Source organism: Aulonocara stuartgranti, assembly GCF_965226115.1.
Source record: "Aulonocara stuartgranti genome assembly, chromosome: 18".
Lineage (NCBI taxonomy): Eukaryota > Metazoa > Chordata > Actinopteri > Cichliformes > Cichlidae > Aulonocara > Aulonocara stuartgranti.
Window position 1 is genome coordinate 19,979,061 of NC_138954.1, and position 20,186 is coordinate 19,999,246.

Sequence of the window (20,186 nt, forward strand, 5' to 3'; positions counted from 1 at the left end):
AGCAAATAGCTGCTATAGAATATTTTGCTTCTATTATTTGACTTGGCCCCTGTGAGGGAAGGCTAACTTAAAATCAATATAACATTTTGATGGCCCCTATCCTATAATGAGACTTTGATCTCAAAAGGGGGAATGATGGTGCACAATGACTCCATGAATTTTGCCAGTGTAAGTGTTGCTCCATATGGCCTTAGTAGGTATCCGATCAGCTGCAACACTATTATCAAAACACCCACTAAGGAAATATCCCATCTTTAACCTCCTAGGACCTGGCATCCACATATGTGGACATCACATTTTGGGTTATTTAGACCAAAATACTCAATTTTGCTTTACAGGGGCCTGATTTCCACTTACAAGGTTATATACTGCTACTGTTCTATCAAAATTTTAAACGAATATCCTCATATGGGGCTCTTATTTTTCTTAACAAAAATAAGGTAAAGAAAATGTGGTAATTCTTTGGTTTTACGTTCATTGGGCCCCAATATGCCCAAATATCAAAGAGAAATTAAAAATGCATGCCGTAGAAGAGTTCGGGTCTTAGGAGGTTAAGATGGGGTGATCCATGTTGTTATATTTTATTAGCCCAAAGGCTCTGTCAATCAGTTGAACTGCCAGAGCGGGAGGTGGTGCTAAAGATGAAACCAGTACTAGTTAAAACCTGCGATTGGATGAAGAGGAAAAGGAGGGACCAACCAGAAGCGAAATGTACAGATTAACCTGCCTGCGTACGACGGGTTAAGGAAGAGACCGTCGAAGAGGATAGCCATGAAGTGGATACGGTTCTCGCTCCTGGTTTTGGGGGTGTTTTCCCTGTGCTGTGCCACGGCTGGTGACAGCAGCGGCATAAAGAAAATGAAGATGCAGTTTGCCACTGGACCTCTTCTCAGGTTTCAAATCTGGTAAGCAAATGAGCCAAAAAACTGGCGAGTCATTGCACGCTAGCCCCCGGCTAACAGTGTCGCAGGCCTAAAATAAACGCTCGCCGATAGGAGGTTAATTTACCGGATGTTTGTTAGGAAATAACAACGCTCCGGGTTGTTCAAACTGAATAAATAAACAGTTGTCAAAAGCTCTACTGAAATCATTTTCTGGAAGTCGATAATTTTTTGCACTTTTTTCGTAAACATTTGGTGGAAAACATGGCTTCCACTTCCGCTGTTAAACCTTTAATAAACCGTCTACTGTGTGTAGGTTATGTTAATGTGTTATCATTGTTACGCTACGACGACAGGATTTTTTTCCCCCCAGATTACAGTAAAATAACTGGTCTGCAGTTATTGTTGGTAAATTTAACATATTGTTTTCGCTGATAGACTTGGAGATTTTAGGCAAATTAGTCCACTAACTACTCTAAATATTAACCTGACCAGGAGGCGGTGTGCTAACCTGAAAACTCTCACTTTGTTTGACGTTTGTGTACGAGGAAAGTATTTTTTTAAGGCCACGTTTGCAATGTAAATAAGCTAGTCACTAAAGCAAACACAGCCCACAAAGGTGAACATGCAGCTTTCATGTATGATAACGCGCTGCTGCCAAGTCACATATAAAACTTTTGAGTAAATGACCAACAGAGAAGTTTAAAATTCAAATCTTCGTGCTAAATCATCAACGTAACCTTTGTTAGCCTGTCCTGTTTTGACTTTAGACTGTGCTCGGCTTTCTAGCAGTGTCCTTGTTTCCCCCCACAGCATTTCCTGAGGATACAAGCGGGTGTTTGAGGAGTACACGCAGGCCTTGTACCAGCGGTACCCAGACATCCGCATTGAAGGGGAGAACTATCTTCCTGTTCCCATGTATCGGTAAGCGAGAGCGAAAGATTGCCTGCCTTGTTACAAGTGGATTACGTCGAGCCTTATTAAAGTGGGCTGAAAGCTCCCTGGGATTAGCCGTGATTTGTCTAAGGAAGTGAAATTCTCAAGCACGAACATATCTGGCCATGGATTGGTGTCTGGTAGTTTTGGTAGACACTGCTTAAACTGCTGTCCTTTTTAAAGATGTTTTGATCCAGTGTCCTAAAATCACTCCAATGAAGAAAATGTCTACAAATCAAATCGAAATGTCAGCAATAGATAAATTGTTAGATGAACTGGGCTAATTTTACTCCAGCTTACTTCATTTTGCATTCCCAAGTTTTAAAGATGTTAAATGGGTACTCTCTGCAGGAAATCCAAACAACTGTGATGCATTCCTTAATTGCTTAAATTTTCAGGCCATGGGGCTGAAGTTGCATACCTTCCTTGGTGTATACAGTACAGGCATGGATGTGATGGTTTCAGCTAAAGTATTTAAATGTAAATTAAGTGGAATGTCATACTATTTTAGTGTTTTAGTTTTATTTGTCACATTTTAAGTTAATGCAGGGTCAGCATTACAGATAAATTTGTTTCACAAGATATAACAGGTCAAAAAGCTACAGACATAGAAGTTTAAAAACTATAAAGATTTAAAAAAAAAGAAACAAAAGAAAGAAACAACATAAATGAAGTCAGAAATCTTCTGAAATGTAAATGGGTGGGTGGGGACATGCACTTTTTTTCCTTCAGTTTTTAAAAATGTATAGCTTTGTTATGGTGTAGGATTATATGACATACGTAATGGTCTATTAGGTATTAGTTAATAGTAATGTAGCCTTAACTTGGGAGGGTAATGAAAAATCTGTTCCAAATGACCAAATCCACCACTTCCCATATTTCTTATAGCCCTTTTCCACTCGTACCTACTAAGATTAGCTCGCCATGGCTCAACTCATTTTCAAGGACTTTCCATTGGGTTGTAGTACCAAGTACTTTGGTACCTAAGCCCCTTTTCCATTAGTACCTACTGGCCATGGATTACCACACCTAGACTTGGATCAACTGGTTTTCTATTACAAAGCAGTGGTACCTAACACACGTGACTGTCGTCATAGCTAGGGATGGGTATCGAAAACCGGTTCTTGTTGAGAACCGGTTCCCACTGTTTAAATTCCTTGGAGTTGTTTGCCTTTTTTTTTTTAAACGATTCCCTTATCGATTCCAGTCGCCCCGAATGACGTCACCACGTTGCGGAGCGTCATTTACCTGGCAGGAAACATGGCGGCTCAAACGCTCAAAAGTTTGATTATACTTTATGAGAACAGATGACAACAGGGCAACTTGCAATACTTGCAAAGTAGACATTTCATTTAAGGGAGGAAACACTACGAATATGGAAAAGCTCACAAAACACGCGATAACCTTAAATGAATGTCGTGTTTTTAATTCCGCTTCGGACCCAGCAGCAGCGGTAACGTTTGCACGTCCTCTCCCGTTAATGTGGCAGGTAAATAATCAACTAACAGTGCATATTATGTTAGCGCGATCTGCCTTATTACAAAACCTGCCATTACTGCGCATTTAGGTGATCATGATGAGAGAGACAGACAGACAGTCTGGCTCAGATGCTGGCAGTTCTCGCTGCAGTCTACCGTTAACATCTCCTTTCAGGCCAGGATAGACGAATGTCACAGAGCAGTGGCTAAGATTGTGGTAAAAGGCTTGCACCCATTTGCCACAGCAGATGGTAAGTGAATGTGTTTAATTGTAGGCAGGAACATTACTGGATATTCTTGTGTAATTGCTACAGAATAATTTATGTTATACTTTGTTATTGCTACAGAAGAATATTTATTTTATTATTTTACTTTTTTTTTTTTTTTAAATGTCCTGGGGACCCTGTGACACCCCATTGAAGAGCCGTAGGCTGGATCTCTTAAGATGTCACTGTTGGGTTTGTAAGGCCATGTTACTCCTAAATTTTTATCTTGTTCAAAGAGAAGATATAAAAAGTTCTAAGCTATTCGACCTTAGTGTTCTCCTTTTTTTTTTTTTTTAAAAAAGAATCGAATCGTTAAACAGAATCGAAAATGGAATCGAAATCGTGAAAATCTTATCAATACCCATCCCTAGTCATAGCACCACATCTGAGCATCCCACGATGTGAACGCTAGACTCTGGAAACACAGCGTTGTTTTTGTAGCAGTTTCTCTCATTTCCAGATTTTGATTTTTGTGAACGAGATAAGTGATGCTACTGACCAGCCAATCGGTGGCATGCAGTCTGATGATGTCACATTTTAGTACCTGCTCGGATCGCTTAGACCCCTGGTCAAGTATTTACTAAAAAAAGTACCAGGCAATATGACATGCGTAAATGCATAGTAACTAAAACCAGCATATTAATGATCAAGGAACTGACCTAACAGCCCATTATTCAATCAGTGGGCTGGTTTCAGTTATAATGCAATGCAATGCACTGTTTATAAGGTTGGGGAAACCTGCAGTCAGCTGAGACTGAAGAAGTCACTTGGATGAGTGATGAAATGTTTCTCCCACTGAAAACACTACATCCAGATGAACAGAATCAACTTTTTGGGATTTACTTACCTGGATGATTGAGCATGCATCAAGACTTGCATCAGAACATTAGGTATTTAGCTAAACCAACAAGTCCATCTGTACAACAATCAGCACTGTGACTTATGATAATAAAGTTCAAAAGAGAACTTATAAATAACACATGAAATCTTTCTCATTGTATTCTAGTTGCTATGGAACAGTTTCTTTGTGTTTACCGTTTTAGATGGACTATAACTTGGTTTCTGAATAATTAGTCTGTGGCATTTTGAGGAATCATTGCCTGGAGAATTGGATTGTATTTGTATTACATGTGAGATGTATTTGTGTAGCAGTCCCAGGTGTTGTAGTTAAGGTGTGGTGTTACTGAGACTCTTAGGTATTTTTCTGGGCTTCTAATGAATACACACGAGAAAAGCTGTGCAAAAGAAATGGAGATGGTATCAAGCCCCCTCAGAGTCTTTAACCATTGTTTTCAATGTCTCACAATGTAAAACTAAAGATTTTGGAGAGATTTTACTTCAGTAACAAGCTCTGTCTGCTTTATGCTATCACGTATAAGAGCTGTATTCAAATCCATATCTAAACATATTTTTGTTTTGTTTCCACAGACACGTTGCTTCCTTCCTGTCTGTTTTCAAACTGCTGGTGATTGGGCTGATTATCATCGGCAGGGACCCATTCGCTCTCTTTGGTATGCAAGCCCCCGGAATGTGGGAATGGGGCCAAGGAAATAAGGTAAGGTTTCCTGGAATCAAAACTGTGTCCTTATGGGAACGTTTTTACTGTAGTGTTTTTATGTGTAACAGCGTGTTAGACGGCAGACTCTGGCTTTTCAGTAGATGGAGCTGCACGTTGTTTTGGCAAGTTATTGCAGATAGCACAGGCGTGGGTAGCATGTAGAAATGAAGAAAGGTGGGCTCTAGTTTCCGTTTACTTACAGGCTGCCAAGTACAACTAAAACCCGCAGGATTTCATTAGCTCTTCATTTGGTGGCTTCTGGTTGTTTTGTTAAGTATTGTTTGGCTTGGATTTGTTATCCCCAGGGTTAGAGACCTGGCAAATCCCAAAAGCCTTCCTGCAATAATGGTCGTTCTTGCATTTTAACAGAAGGCTGAAAAAGATTAAAAACTATTTTTGTGCCATTGAAACCCAAGCGCATAACAGCAACTCTTGCCTTTAAATACACAATAAAGACTTATTCATTTTGGTTTGGGCTGGTTTTGCTAGTGAATTTGTTCTTTTAAAATTGCTTCTAAGCCACATATGTTTGATAACAAAGACTATCTTAAGTTTTTCTTCCACTGAGTATGTGTTTGATTTTAAAGCTGCTTTTGGTATATGCATGGAATCCTTTCGCATGATATTTAACATGAATCTAGACTGCTATCACTAAATCAGCTGGCTTGAGAGCAGAAATCTGGTTTTAATGACTGTGCCAGGCCCTGTCATTTGTTGTTGTGTAATCCTACTGCACTGTAATCTCATCAGCCAATATGGGGAGAGCTGCTCAAGAGTGTGCGTCAAAAACAGGCATGCACAACTCTGTCGGTCGCTGTCATGCGAACTGCAGACGGGTAACAAATAAAACAAAACTTAGACCTGCAGTAAAGTCTTAACGGCATAACTGCAGGAGCCCATATGTTACTTGGATTTAAAATGTATTTATTTTGAGAAATAGCCATATACTTCACAATGTTAACATATTGGCAAGTGTTACTCCACTGAGAGTGACTACTGAATTGCACTAACGCAGCGGTCCCCAACCCTCGGACCGGTGCCGGTCCGTGAGTCGTTTGGTACCGGGCCGCGAGAGTTGAGGCTCAGGTGTGAAATGTATGGTTTTCAGGATTTTTATCGGTTTTCAGCGTCATTTTGTTATCGTTTTTATCATTAACTCGGTTTTCCTGGATGTTTTCACGTGTGTTATGAATAAATCTTCTTTTTTTTCGGTACCGGTACTAGTTTTATTTTGTTGTAGTTATCCGCGACACCTTAAAGGCCGGTCCGTGAAAATATTGTCGGGCATAAACCGGTCCGTGGCGCAAAAAAAGGTTGGGGACCGCTACACTAACGGATGGCATGAACGTCATATTTTAAAGCAGCTACATGCTAACCTGTTACTACACTTTTATCCTGTGGGGTTTTTGTTCTAATTTCTGCTCACTGAACATTGCAGACTCTGTTTAAATAAAAGAAATCTTTCCTCTCCATCAGATTTATGCCTGCATGATGGTGTTCTTCCTCAGCAACATGATTGAAAACCAGTTAATGTCAACAGGAGCGTTTGAAATCACATTAAATGGTGAGTGTTATTCTAGCACGTACTTAGTGCCCAGTGGATTTGACTTTATTTCATTTTTCTTGCAATAACATTCATAAACTTGAGATGATGGAACAAAATCTAGCCCACAAATTAAAATGAAAATATTCTTTTATAGATGTACCAGTGTGGTCCAAATTGGAGTCAGGTCACCTGCCCTCCATGCAGCAGCTTGTGCAAATCCTGGATAATGAAATGAAGATGAACGTTCACATGAACGCAAGGCACCACCACCATTCATAACCTTATTGTTCAATTCCTAGCTGAAGCTAAAAGCCCATCCATGTAAGTACAGTCGTGTGACAAAGACTTTTTTTGTTTGTTTGTTTTGGAGTCACTTCTACTAAAGTGAAGGTTTATGCTTTTTAATTTGGCCTGCTCCTTTCTCTGCCCTTCTAGGTCTGAGGTGGGTTTCTCACTGGGCTGTGAGGTGATGTTTATGAACGTCTGCGCTGAAGGCAGGAACACTGCTAGCACAGACTGGATGTCCCCATCACTCTTCACTGCGCCCCTTAGAGATGACCCGCCCCTGACGCCAGAGTGGGATCCATGGCAACAGTGCTGGCCATTTTGTCATTTTCTTGTACTATTCATACTACTACAGAGTTCATCCAGGTGATATTAGTGAGCCCATAAGGAGAGAGTTAACATTGGTTCTTGTAGTCTTTAACTATTTGAATATAATTTGATCTCTGTGGGGGAAAAAAAGAAACAATGTGTCATTTGTACCACTGAGCCAAATGTAGAAATTTGTTTATCAAGTAGTTTACCGTGTAGAAATTTGCAGCACTTAAGTCTGTCATCACTGTTGTGAAAATAACATTGGGAACCTGTTGGTATGATTTCTGAATTTTTATATTTACAAACCTTGGAGGAAACTAAGAAGATTAATAAAACATATTGTTAACTATTTAACTCTGAAACTGCGGTGTGGTGTTGAGTTGACATACTAACGCATCTGTTGTCATCAGGCTTATAATTTACTGTGGGTATACTATGCAATGGTATGAAATATCTGGAGTAACAACCTGATTATCTAATCTTTGGGAAGCTCTACACTGATTTTATATTACAAGGCAAAAGAGAGGAGAAATTAAAAAACAAAAAAAACAACTACAAGACCAGCCTAAAAGAAATAAAGTGGTTAATGTGCAACAGATGACTTTATTTAGACAAGGAGTAATGAAAGTCATTTATTGGGTTAATTGTATAATACCTTTACTTGATATTCTCTTTGTGAAACCGGGCTCCATTTAAATTGAATTTAAAATAAAGGTAAGTCTGGCCTTAAAAATGAGAAAATACTGATTCAGCCAAGCATGCTATAAGGATTATCTCTATATATCGACATGCTGGCACTCAGGTGCTAGTACATAAAATGGTTTTGTTTTTTTTTTGGTTTTTTTTTCCTTTCGTTTTCTGGTAACTAAAGTCAAAAAAATGAGACATGCAAAATGTTTTTCCAGCTTTGCTTTTTTTTTTTTTTTTTTTTTTTTTTTTTTTTTCCAGTCACTGTCATCATGTTCCAATATTACATATACATCAACAATCCTGAAGGCACTTGAGGATGAAGGCTTTGTCACTGTCATTCATCATTACATCATCACTGACTTTCAGGAGCCTTTGAGCAGTAACCTGTAAGTGATGGGCTGGTGTAGTCTTAAGTTTTTGGGGATGTAAGGGCGTCGTCAGGTACTGGTGAAGATGCTGAATTGCTGCGTGGATCCTGATTTTGGCTGCCAATGCCAGCAGCTCGTCTTTAGAGAGCGATGAACCTGAAGTATGCACGTATTCACCCTAATCAAAGATTTTTCACGTTAATGAAGCACTTTAGCATTTGTTACAGTCATTTTGCAAATCATTTAAACCCTCTGTGTAGTTAAATGTTAAAATATTTGCTTTCATAAAGAAAGACATCAGAAAACTGGTAGTAATGCATACCCATATCCAAACTTTTAGACTTATTCCAGTGTCATACTCAAAATGAACATATTTTCCAATTTTTGTTTTTCCATTTTAGCCCTTATGTTTTGTCATATGTTTAATTCTATAAAATAGCCAGTTCACAATGTGCAGACTAGTTGCACAGTGCTTCAGTCTTACCTGAGCGCAGCAGGTACCCACACTGAACTTAGCCTGTTGCCTGCCTGCCAAGAAGGAAACAAACACTTGTTTGTTCCCCAGGACTCGAACTCCAACAGTTTTGTTGAGGGACAGAAAGATGGGCTGCAGGGGTGTGGGAGTACCCCAGCTCCACTTACAAGTTACATTGCCTGCATTGTTTAAGCATCGGCCACCAGACATGTTCAAGGACAGCCTGCAATGCGAGTACAGAAAAAATACATGCATATAAATGGACTGTAGCTCATTGCCATTATGTATTTATGCTCACCTGTGCAAATTTTAAATATCACATTTACACCCCATAGACAAAAACATTTTTTGACAGCAACCTCTATGACAACAACTATAGGGCTAATAATATAATTTAAAGAGGCAATATTTAATAAATGGTAAATATTAAAAAAAAAAAAGCTATCTACCATATGTTTCCATTGGTGTGATAGCATGTCGCTCTGCCATCAGACTGGAATATAGCTCTGATTTGTTGATTAGGGGCACTGACGTCGTCATACACTATACAAACTCTTCCATTGTGTTCAGTGACGACGATAAGTACAGCCAAGAGGCCAGAGGGATAACTGTAACCAAGCTGGTAAGGACAGGAACACTGACTATAGAGGATATTCAATTCAACTGGAATTCACTGGATTTCTTTAATGTTTAAATTGTGCATTTTTAAATCACTTCCGCAAAGTCTCATGATCATTCTGATCAAATCTGAGAGGATACAAGACCTGAGCAGAGCCACCAGGGAACATGGTAAGGAATGTGATGCCACTGGAATAAAATTTCTGTAAAACTCCAGACCCCACCTGTGAATACAGATAAAGTTCAAAAGAAGAAATTATCATGTCTAGAAATTCTATTTTGCACACAATAACATGGACTTTTGAAAAATTATTTTTAAAAAACAATTATTATTCTTATAACCTAATAGTGTGGAGTTTGAAAGAAGTGGGAGGGTTGCTTTATTGCAAATTTACCTCTACATTCAAGTTCTCTTTCAATGTCTAAACTCGTCAGCCTCTGCAGGGTCATTTTGATTGTCTTTTGGCCTTTTTACCCAGCTTTACTAGTTTACGATACTAAAACTGAGTAGTTTCTCTTTATAAATAATAATACTATTTAGCGTAATAATAAAGTCTTGCATTTGTGAAGGTTTTGGGTTCAATGTATTATGTAGACACAGTGTGACCACATGGGGGCATTGTATTAGTGTGTAATGCAGCTGTCTGAGGCCTCTATTCAAACATAAATGAAACCTCTGTGTTGGAAAAACGTCATATATTTACAATATAATAAGACAAAACAAGCTCTGTGGGTCATGAAAAATAGAAGTAATATTAATTTGCATGTTACCTGATGATTACATATGCCAAACTGAACTGGTTTCCAATCATAAAAAGGGAGCAACACCTCCTCTTCTTCCATTTTTAAGCATTTTTCACTTGTGCTACTGCAATACGTTGTCCCCTTTCCTGGAGCATGTGAGAGTCTTAACCTGAAGACCCCTGGTGCAGAGAAAGCTAAACAATAGCAAAATAGACTGCATTAGTTTCACAGAGCTTTATAAAATCAAGATGCAGTTACCTGTCTGTCTGTCTGTCTGTCTGTCTGTTTATTATGACTGTATCCAAAAGTTTCAGGCTTCCAGTGTGAATGTTGCTAACTACTCACAGGTCTTCCCTGCAAGCAGATTAACTGGGTAACCACCGTAGATTGTAGATTCTCTTGATTGTATTCTATGAAAAAATACAAAATAAGTGCTACTCATATTAATTTTGCACATTATTTGAGTCATATTTCTGTTCCTACTTTCATTCTGTTTACAGGCATTTTCATGCAAAATCATACAAAAGTGTACCTAGGTTTTCTCAGAAAGCCTTTCATAAACTTGTGGTAAGCTTCACTCTCTCTGGATTTGTGATACAGAATTTCCATCTGGTCTTTTGAAGTTAGATTACCAAAGGTTAGGTTAGATCGCTCCTCAAACAAAAGTCTCTGCTTCACCAGGATTTGACATAGCTGCTGCCGCTGAGCACAACAGAAGTGGGTCTGTGATGGACACAGAGGAGGGGGTAAGGAGGTCATGTAGTACAATAGGTGAATTTAGGGATTTTGACTTGACCATTTACAATCTGCCTCACCTCAGGATTATGTACCCATGTTAGAACAAGTAGAGGATGAGCCTTTTCCCCACAGTACTCACATTGTGCTGGGTATTCTGTCTGGGACTGAATAACATTTTTTTTTTTATCAGAGTAACATTATCTGTAACACCTTGCTTCCTTCCTTAAAAAGTAAGGAGATATTTGACTTTTAATTTATTATTACCCTTTGGGGAAAAGTTGTTAAATTCATCCTGTGATTGTCAGACTCACGATTGTACCTCAGAACTCCCGCAGCTCTGATACAATAGGTGGGTGGGTCACTGACAGGTTTTGGGCAACTGCATCGCATCCTCTTACCAGACAAAGAGAAAAAATGACAAATAAAAGGAAACATTCAATGATTTTAGAAAGAGTGAGATATTAATCCATATAATAATATCAAGATTATTATATGACCATGTGAAACCAATCAAGGTCTTATATGGTCGTCTGGAACATGGAGTAGATCACGAGCTAATGTAGCAGTGCCATTTAATGAAACACAGAAGTCTGAATAAGAGAACTGTTAACAGTGTTGGTATGTATTTATAAATATACACTCACTGGCCACTTCATTAGGTATTCCTGTTCAACCGCTTACATCTAACCAGCCAATGTGGATGTGGTCAAGATAACCTGCTGAAGTTCAAACTGAACAATAGAATGGTTATAAAGGGTGATTTAGTCCAGTAGAGGGCCTTTGGGATGTGGTGCAATCAGGGATTCAGCTGACAAATCTGCAGCAACTGTGTGATGCTATCATATCAACATGGACCAAATTATCCGAGGAATGATTCCAGCACCTTGTTGTCTCTGTGCCAAGAAGAGTCAAGGCAGTTTTGAAGCCAAAAGAAGATCCACCAATCTAATAAAGTGACCAGTCAATGTACATGTAGGAGATATTTTAGTACTTTGAACAGACTTGCAGGAAAAGCTGGACTTCATCTTTTTGTCTTGACTGTGTTTAGTGTCTTTATCCCAAGATAAAACAATCCATCCTCAGCTCAATGAGCTAGTCTCATGTGCTACCAGGAATCAAAACTTATTCCTAGCACATACACACCCAAGTATAATACGTCTAATATATTTTTTACATATATAAAAGCAGTCATCATTTAAGGAGGGAAAAAGGACAGATAAAGCTGACAGTTGGTGAAAACAAACACCTCTATACATAGTCTATGAAGATATGAAGATAAGCTGAAGACAGCACGACAATAAAACACCACGTACTTGCCGCAGTGGTAGTCAAGTATTGAGCGATTCTTCAGACTAGCCGGTGTTGTTAGTAACCATGGAGATGAAATAGCTGTATGGCAATGTGTAAACATGACAGCAGACCTCATCTGTGTTGCTGTCTGACTGGTTATGCTAACATTCATAAGCGTTCTGACATAAATTTCTAATAAACAGTAAAATCTATGGTAAGACCCCGGATTTTAAAAAAGCCAAAACCTTTCCACAATTATTGTAATGTGTAAATATGGTAATCTAGTGTTTGCAAAGGATTTGGAGGCAGGGAATAATCCCACCTCAGTGGTTCATTTAACAGCCTTTCTGCAGCTTCACCAGCAGGTGGAGCTTTGGTGGTTGCCATGGCATCGTAGATGTTCAAATTCTCGATATTTTCTAAGCACGTAAGAGGTTGATCCCCAGTTTTCATTGGTCAGCTTGGAAACTGCAGCTGAAACTCGCTTCCGTGACCGAAATTGTTTTTGCGCCTTCCATTTATGAGTAGCAGAGGTTTCTGAACACATGCAATACTATTTTTAGATGGGACAGCGGTTGTGCATTTATTTTTTTTAGTTTACCTCATTAATTATTACTGTGTGTCTTAATTAAACTCTCTCTCTCTCTCCCTCTCTCACTCACTCACTCACACACACACACACACACACACACACACACACACAAGCCCGTTAAGAATAAAATGTTAACTAGACATTACTCAGGTGCATATAGTGCAGGTAATTAGAGAATCCGTTGATGTCCCCGCAGCGGCTTCTGATTCGCTGTGGCAGCACCTGGCTTGTTTGCTGCCGCACAAATAGCCATGGCGAAGTCTCGCCTTCCAGCTCTTAACATTTCTAGGAGACACGCACAGCTAAACGATGCGTAGAGAAAAAGGGAGACGTGCCTCCGTTTGTTGTGCTGTAGCTGTTATTCTGATGTGCCATTTAGTGCAAGCAATAGACTGTTACCGACTAACGAAAACAGAGAGGCGAGGAGGGCGCAAAGAGGCCGATGCGTTAGGTGCACGAAAAGGGAAAGTCGTATTCGGAAAATCTGTCGGGAAAGGCTCAGGCCTTGAGTCAGAGGTTAAATATGGGAAAGCCTCTACAAACTCATCCGTGGAGGAATCCTATCAAGCAGATTTTATAGGTAAGCTTCAGGTCCACAGTTTATGTAAGGACACTGGCTGCAGGAAAAGCGTGCTTATTTGGAGATGTACTTGCATTTTTATTTAAAAGCTCTATGCCTCTGTGCATAATTGCAAAACTTGCTCTTCTTGATTTTTTTTTTTCCCCCCACGTCAGGCTGGTCAAAAGGCCAAACGTATGACACCAGTTCCAGAGAAGCAGCATGGAGGCGCATGGTACCTTTGCTGCTGTGCGGTGGGGATCGGATGAAGTTCAGGGTAGCGGGAAGAGGAGTGTCAGAGCTAGCAGTGGACCAAGGTAAGCAAGCAGGGCTCTTTCTTTTTTTTTTTCTTTTTTTTTTTTTCTTTTTTTTGTAAAGTGTCCATTTGGTTGCATCGTCATGTAAACTTTTTTTCCCATAGCAAATGCACCGCCAGTACCTCTGAGCCAGGTCCCTCCCAACTGTGGCTACAACATGCAGAGGAACTTACGGTCACTTGTTATGCAGGTTCCCTATGATGGCTGCAGTGTGGTTCAAGAGGTAATTTTAACTGAAATTAAGTCTTATGCTATATTTGAATAATTGGCAGCCTGCTGTTAAAATTGGCTAGTTTTAGGATTATTTTTTTTAATTATCAAAAGTAAATTAAAATTATGCAAAATCTTCCTTAGATGGCCGAGGCTTTAATTTGCTAGTCATGGGTTTGGAACGGTCTCTTGGCTAAACATAAACACTTAATATTGTGATCTCTAACAATTATGGCTCTTTTAAAAGGGGGTAAATAACTTTAACTCCTTGACTGGTAACACGCAAGTCCTGATATTCCTTCTTGTTTTAAAGGGTGGCAGTTATGTGCTTCCAATGCGGTGGCAGGGTATTCCAATCTCCCTTTGGTGTTCCAAACCTGCAGCACCAGCTCTTATGACGACTGCCTCTCAAACCCCTCAGGACCCCGCATCAAACTCCCAGATGCCCTACACTAGCAAAAATCCAGACCAATTGTATGCCCATGTTCCTCAACCCTTTTTCTTTCCACAACAAATGCACTATCCATATCCTTCAGTTCCCGTATCGGATCCTGCAGAACCCATTAAGCAGTCAGAAATGCCCCCATTCCAGCAATACCCTCCACCCTTTCCCCCCCTCTATCCTTACTTTTATCCCCCACTTCCAGCCACAAGAGCAGCCCCAACCACCACTGCAAAGCCAGAATCCTTCATTCCTCCAGAGTTTCTCTTACCTGGTTACAAACCAGTTGGTCCACCTTTTCTTTTGCCCTTTCCACTACCTGTGCCAGCAGATACTGAAACCACAACTAACGCTGACGCTTATCCCCACTCACTGCAGCGTCCACCCAATGTGCATTTCCTCTCCCAGTATCCTCTCTTCCCTCAGTTTGTCCCTCTTCCACAATATCCGAACAACCCTAATGCAGATTTGGCGGCTGCTACTGGAAGCTCGGACACCGTACTCCCTCAATATGTTGTGCCTTTCCCTCAATTTGTTCCTCAATATCCAAGCAATCCTAATCCAGACTTGGAAAGCGGAAGCACAGACACTCTGCTGCCTCAAGCTCAGTCGCACAATTTTCCACACTTCCATCAACAAGTTCAGTTAATGCCCTTTCGTCATAGTTTGACGAAAATATAATAAAGGCTTTAAATAACACCAGTTCTTGGTTTGAAATTCTTTGTTCAACAGCTCAACTCAATCAGCACCACAGATTCAAACTCAAGAATCATAAATGTTATGAGCATTTAGTGCAAAGGTGATTGGAATTAATAAGCAGACTTGATGATATTTGGATGTTGGGGGCTCAAATTTAAATGATTAATGTCCCTGTTGTCTGCAACCACCCACCAAACAAAGGGGGGTCGGGTGGATATGTAATGTTGGAAAGTCACTATTTTATTGCACTATGCTGGGCTTATGTAGCCTGAACTGTTAAGCTTGCTTTTTTACTAATAAAAAGCAATGTTCTGTTATGCTGTTCCAACTTAGTCAAAGCAGCAAATGGACTATCTTTACAGGACTTAATCATGTACAGTTGTACACCAGGTCCTTTACCTGGCATGCTGGGTCCTTCAAGAGATCAGTTTTACTCAAATGGCACCGGGGGAAAAAAACAAGTCAGAAAAAAACAGCTTGTTGCTTGTCTCTCTCTCGCTCTCTTAAAAAATACATGTGACATATAATGTAATTGCAAGGAGGTATTTCTGCAGTCTATTGATTACTAGATAGTGGAAAGGGGGTGGGATTAAATAAGCTTATGCTTCTTCCTGCTCCTTTTTGAACATGAAAGTTATTTGTAGTTGTGGTTGCTCGTTTTCCTTTTGTTTTGCTTTGTCTCTGTTTAATTCTGTTGTTGTACTTTTTCAACATGTTCAAAATAAAGATTCAATTAATCAATAAAAAAATATTGACTCATTTTTGACAATTTCTATTTTGCCCCACCCTCCCAGTTTTCTCTTTACACTCTTCATTTTGTTCCTTTTAATAAAAATGAAAAAACAAACTAACACAATTTGTAAATACAGATAATCAGAAATAACCAGGGTGACTGTTGCTTAGGAGGCAAAGGTGGTCATCCGACAATTCAGAAGTTGGTAGTTCAGTCCCTGGCTGCTCCAGTCTGCATGCCAAATATTCCATTATAAGTACCTTGTATCCATTGGAGTGCAATGTTGCAAAGCTTAGAATAAAAACTGCTCGAATGGGCGGGTGTGAATGAGGCATATTGTATAAAGTGCTCAAGTAGCGTTGAAATACACTAAACCAGTCCATTTACCATAACCACCACCTTAGGCCACACATTGGATTTATTCTTTTTTTCTTGGAGTTGTTTGAGCCCATCCTTTCTTTCAGTTAGCTGTTTGTAATAGTTTGCCAAGCTCTGCAAACAAGCGTTTTAACGGCACATTAAAGAGGTTTGGGCATTCCTTGCTGCCCAGACCTCTACATTGGAGAGACCAAACAGCCACTTCACAAGCGCATGGCACAACACAGAAGAGCCACCTCCACAGGACAAGACTCAGCAGTCCATCTGCATCTTAAGGACAAAGGACACTCTTTCGAGGATGCCAATGTTCACATTGTTCACAGGACAGATGGTTTGAAAGAGGAGTGAAAGAAACCATCTATGTCCACTGTCAGCGACCATCTTTGAACAGAGGCGGTGGTTTACGACACCAACTGTCTATAATCCATAATCCAGTTTTGAGTTCCCTCCCCAGACGCCTTAACGCCCACTCACATCCTGGGCCATCTGACCTCAGGAATTCGTATGATAAGGTGGGGCCAGGTTTCACAATGAGCTCACCTGAAACTCTGGCTGATTGGGACCCACACCCAGTTTCACACCTTGGCTCAGGCGATTAGAGGATCATCAGGGGGTCCTTTTGTCCCTCTGTGGGGGGTCACTCCCACTAGGTTTAAATCTGGGACTCCCCACCATTTGACCTTAGAACTGAAGAAGCTTCTCGGATGAGAGGTGAAACGTCTTCAAGTAACTTAAAGAAGTCCAGACGCTTTTCTTTGCAAGCTCCTTTGACTATGATGATCTGGATGACTGAGAACCTTCACAGACATATTTTAACGGCACACTTTGCACATACAGGTTTATTCAGATATTAATGTTAGTAATGCAAATTACAAAGTGATTTCATTTTTCTTTTAACTTGTTAACCTGCAATTGATTAAAAACAACACATATTATGAGATGTCAATTTTTGTATGAATTTTTTAAATCACATTTGTGGTTTGGTTATTTGCTACAAAGTGTTTTTTTCTGCTTTATTGCAGCATTTTATTGGGTAGGCATTTATAAAGTGGCACCATGATGAAATTACTAGTTTGTACTTCTGGTTTCATACTTCTGCATGCATTCTGACAAATGCATATATAGTGTAAAGATGTAACTAAATGGTGAAGCAAATACTACACAACTGCTGCATTTCAATTTTTTTTTCAGTTCTTTTTCTTTTACAGGATCTTATAAAACTCTTCTCTGCTCAGTCATTCAGTGTTCAAGCTACGGTTAGATGGTGTTTACTACTGTAATTCTTGAAACTGAGAACTTTTATTTGATTATTAATCGAGTCAAAGAAGAGTTTCTTAAGCTCATTGGAATAACCTACCTAGACTTATTTGAATTTTTCTTTATTCAATTCACTTATGTTCCAAAGGAGAATAATTTTACTTTAACCAAAATTAGTTTAACAAGAGACAGAGCCTACACTTGTCTACAGTATATCTAAATAGGATAATCTTGTCTGCAAACTCATGAGTTATGAAGACTATAGAATTCCACGCATTTCATGCTCCATAAAAAATGTTCTACTTATCCCAGGACAACACTAGAGTCAGCTGCCAAAGGCTCTTAATGAGGCCACAGGTGCAAACTGTAACTGTGTTGATTAGCTGGTGACAAATTGCAGACAGCATCAGAAGCTGTGATTTAGTTGTTCTGCATCGCTGTGAAGTGCTTTCCATCTGCACTGTGTCACCACTATGGGAGGTGATAGAAGTGGGAGATGTAGAGCATGTCAAACTGTGGCAGTCACATTACTCCTGTGCTCTTTAGCCCTTTGTTTAAACTTGCAAGTGCTGGGCAAAAAAGTTAAACATGAGGGATCTAGTGAGACTGCAGTGAAAGATGGAAGAAAGGGAAGCATTCTCTTTAATGGAAAAAGGCTTAAATCCCAGTCAGGACCTGCTTCTTCTGCAGCTGCCACAGGACATGCGTTGCTGCAAGTTGACTTGCATCAGTCAAGCATCACAGGTAACACTTGGCTGTTTCTGCTAATTTGATATGCTCGGTATACTTGAGGCAAAGGTTGTTGCAGTTAACTTTGTGTTGGGATATCTTTCTTCCTAAAGCAGAGAGTAGATCAAAGCTGAAGAATGACACTGCTAATGAAGCAGCATGGAGGCAATTAAACTCTTCACTACACTGTAGTGATAACAAGATGAAGCTGAAGGCCATGGGGCCTGGTGCTGCTGATCTACAACTGCACATAGGTAGAAAAAATATTATAAGTATGCAAAACGGTTTTTAAAAACTGTCATTGAATACTGGCATGTTTTCTCCTTCTCTCAGAAAATGCACAACCCTTACCACTGAAGCATGTGCCTGAAAGCTGTGGTTTCTCAATGCAGCAGAACGCACTGGGACTAGTTTTAAATGTCCCATATAATGCCTGCAGTGTGCTAACAGAGGTATGCTGCTTTTTTTTTTTTCTTTTAAAAGGACCTGGACTTGATGGAATGTGGTTTTCATATCTGCACTAATTGATGAATTCTATATTTTCTTTTGGTAGTTTTGAAAAAGATCTCTTCAAACTTAGAGTTGGTATAACTGCTTGATGCTAAATTTGCCAAAAAAACAAACCCAGGCCAAAACATGTTTGGTTTCTTTGTTTCAGAATGGAAGATATGTGTTGCCAATGAATTGGCGGGGGATGGCAGTTGAATTCATCTGCCCAGTTCAACAGTCCAGGAAATTTCCTTTCTCTCTCAGGCCATGGCACTTCCATCGCTCAAGACGACAAGCAAAACAGCCCTATTATCCTAATCTATATAATTCCTACTGGTATAACTATTACATGCATATGATGGCACCAGGTGCTAAAACTAACCCAACTACCACTCGCCCTCACACAAAGCCACCTGGATATTCATACCCTCTGTACTACCCATATAACTTTTATTACCCCTACTACTCCTCCTTTCTCCCAGTGAAGACCACTGTGCCACCAGCTACAACCACTGTGGCACCACCTACGGCTGTTAGACCTAGTGGCAACAAAATTCCTTCCAAGAGCCCTGCCTATTACCCTGCACATTTTCCTAATATGCACTACCTTCCACCAGTCCAACAGTTGCAAATGATCCCTGACAAAACTCAGGTTTACTACTACAACCCGGAGACTGAATATTTCTTTGGAAAGCCTTCATACCAACAAAAACCAAATTTGCCAAAGCAACCTACTTGGTCTCAATTTACCCCAGTTGCTATGCCAAGTTACCCAGCTTCCCCTGTGAAACTGAGTTACCCAAGCCCTGTCAGCCCAGAAACCTCTGCAGCCCCTATAGCACCATATGTTCCATTTGACAAGCTCCCCTTTGAGCCATATGTTGTATACAAGGCTAAGAAACTCCCCGATGACCAGAAGTACATGGCCAAAGCAGGTTTTAAATCTAGATTCCAAACACATTCAGGCTTCCCTTTGCAAATTGCTTCCAGGTTTCCTCAGTACAGAGGTCAAGGAGGTCCCTGACTGAATTAAGCAGAGCTGTAAGTGCTAAGGGTTTCTTGTTGGTGTGAATTTGGTAATGGTTGAATTGTTCTAAGAAAATCTTGTGTTCTCGCGGAGCATGATGATGATGATGAAAATTAAAGATTTTTCTACTGTGAACTTGTTCTCGTGTTTGTGTGTTGTGTGTGTTTTTTTTTGTGTGTTTTTTTTGTGTGTGTTTTTTTTTTTTGTTTTTCTTCCCCCCCCCCCCCCCCCCCCCCACTACAAAAGACTGGTCATTTAATGATGGTGAAATGCACAGTCCTAAGCATGTTGGTTGTCATGGTACACCCCTTTCTAAAACGCCAAACTGAATTATTGTTCAAACGTTTGACCTATTCATAGCAAGCCCCGTCAATACTTGTTAGAGCTTATACTAAGACAATGAATCAAAGTCTCTAGAGGGCTACCTTTAGTTCTTGTTTATGGAACACATTTTTTTTTTTTTCTTGTCTTTGCAAAAAAAAAGTTGGTGCATAAATCCCATTCACCCACTGCACATACAGACCCTATTCTGTCTGCTCCTATATATTTTTACAGTGCTCTTCCCCCTT

At 39.9% G+C, this 20,186-nt stretch overlaps 4 protein-coding genes across 7 annotated transcripts; 3 read left to right on the forward strand and 1 right to left on the reverse strand.

Annotated features, from left to right (window-relative positions):
• Positions 1-674: 674 nt before the first annotated feature.
• Positions 675-7,624, forward strand: LOC309693498 (thioredoxin reductase-like selenoprotein T1a; the record flags this gene model as incomplete). Its single annotated transcript, XM_082512768.1, is given in 7 exon segments — positions 675-692; positions 694-905; positions 1,695-1,805; positions 4,990-5,116; positions 6,596-6,683; positions 6,820-6,986; positions 7,101-7,624. Coding segments are annotated over 6 exon segments (681 nt in total). The 3' UTR covers positions 6,945-6,986; positions 7,101-7,624.
• A 111-nt stretch (positions 7,625-7,735) lies between these two features.
• LOC309693496 (glutamate-rich protein 6) lies at positions 7,736-12,996 on the reverse strand. 3 transcript variants are annotated; one of them, XM_082512764.1, is made up of 10 exons: positions 12,924-12,996; positions 11,160-11,288; positions 10,973-11,059; positions 10,690-10,880; positions 10,503-10,567; positions 10,185-10,351; positions 9,555-9,637; positions 9,245-9,403; positions 8,805-9,018; positions 7,736-8,498 (listed from the first exon to the last, which is right to left on the reverse strand). In XM_082512764.1, the coding sequence occupies exons 2-10, from the start codon at positions 11,283-11,285 to the stop codon at positions 8,244-8,246; spliced, it is 1,347 nt and encodes a 448-aa protein (XP_082368890.1). In that variant the 5' UTR covers positions 11,286-11,288; positions 12,924-12,996; the 3' UTR covers positions 7,736-8,243. The 3 variants fall into 3 exon arrangements, with proteins under 3 accessions (XP_082368890.1, XP_082368891.1, XP_082368892.1); XM_082512765.1 differs by lacking the exon at positions 12,924-12,996 and adding an exon at positions 12,209-12,519; XM_082512766.1 differs by lacking the exons at positions 10,690-10,880; positions 10,973-11,059; positions 12,924-12,996 and adding an exon at positions 12,209-12,519 and having other exon boundaries at positions 11,215-11,288.
• Positions 12,992-15,004, forward strand: LOC309693497 (uncharacterized protein). The gene is made up of 4 exons (XM_082512767.1): positions 12,992-13,357; positions 13,513-13,653; positions 13,758-13,876; positions 14,177-15,004. Exons 1-4 carry the CDS (start codon positions 13,087-13,089, stop codon positions 14,984-14,986), a joined length of 1,341 nt encoding a protein of 446 aa, XP_082368893.1. The 5' UTR covers positions 12,992-13,086; the 3' UTR covers positions 14,987-15,004.
• A 2,736-nt stretch (positions 15,005-17,740) lies between these two features.
• LOC309693101 (uncharacterized protein) lies at positions 17,741-19,752 on the forward strand. 2 transcript variants are annotated; one of them, XM_082512073.1, is made up of 4 exons: positions 17,741-18,116; positions 18,215-18,355; positions 18,435-18,553; positions 18,760-19,752. In XM_082512073.1, the coding sequence occupies exons 1-4, from the start codon at positions 17,846-17,848 to the stop codon at positions 19,612-19,614; spliced, it is 1,386 nt and encodes a 461-aa protein (XP_082368199.1). In that variant the 5' UTR covers positions 17,741-17,845; the 3' UTR covers positions 19,615-19,752. The 2 variants fall into 2 exon arrangements, with proteins under 2 accessions (XP_082368199.1, XP_082368200.1); XM_082512074.1 differs by having other exon boundaries at positions 17,742-18,116; positions 18,218-18,355.
• Positions 19,753-20,186: the final 434 nt, after the last annotated feature.

Excerpts from the sequence above, each read along its gene's own strand:
- LOC309693101 (XM_082512073.1), top strand. The coding sequence starts at position 17,846 with ATGGGAGGTGATAGAAGTGGGAGATGTAGAGCATGTCAAACTGTGGCA. Across the intron at positions 18,117-18,214 it reads GCATCAGTCAAGCATCACAG|CAGAGAGTAGATCAAAGCTG; the intron begins GTAACACTTGGC and ends TTCTTCCTAAAG. Across the intron at positions 18,554-18,759 it reads CCTGCAGTGTGCTAACAGAG|AATGGAAGATATGTGTTGCC; the intron begins GTATGCTGCTTT and ends TCTTTGTTTCAG.
- LOC309693496 (XM_082512764.1), bottom strand. The coding sequence starts at position 11,285 with ATGCGATGCAGTTGCCCAAAACCTGTCAGTGACCCACCCACCTATTGT. Across the intron at positions 10,881-10,972 it reads CATGGGTACATAATCCTGAG|ACCCACTTCTGTTGTGCTCA; the intron begins GTGAGGCAGATT and ends TGTCCATCACAG. Across the intron at positions 9,404-9,554 it reads GGTGGCTCTGCTCAGGTCTT|TTATCCCTCTGGCCTCTTGG; the intron begins GTATCCTCTCAG and ends GCTTGGTTACAG.
- LOC309693497 (XM_082512767.1), top strand. The coding sequence starts at position 13,087 with ATGCGTAGAGAAAAAGGGAGACGTGCCTCCGTTTGTTGTGCTGTAGCT. Across the intron at positions 13,358-13,512 it reads CTATCAAGCAGATTTTATAG|GCTGGTCAAAAGGCCAAACG; the intron begins GTAAGCTTCAGG and ends CCCCCACGTCAG. Across the intron at positions 13,877-14,176 it reads GCTGCAGTGTGGTTCAAGAG|GGTGGCAGTTATGTGCTTCC; the intron begins GTAATTTTAACT and ends CTTGTTTTAAAG.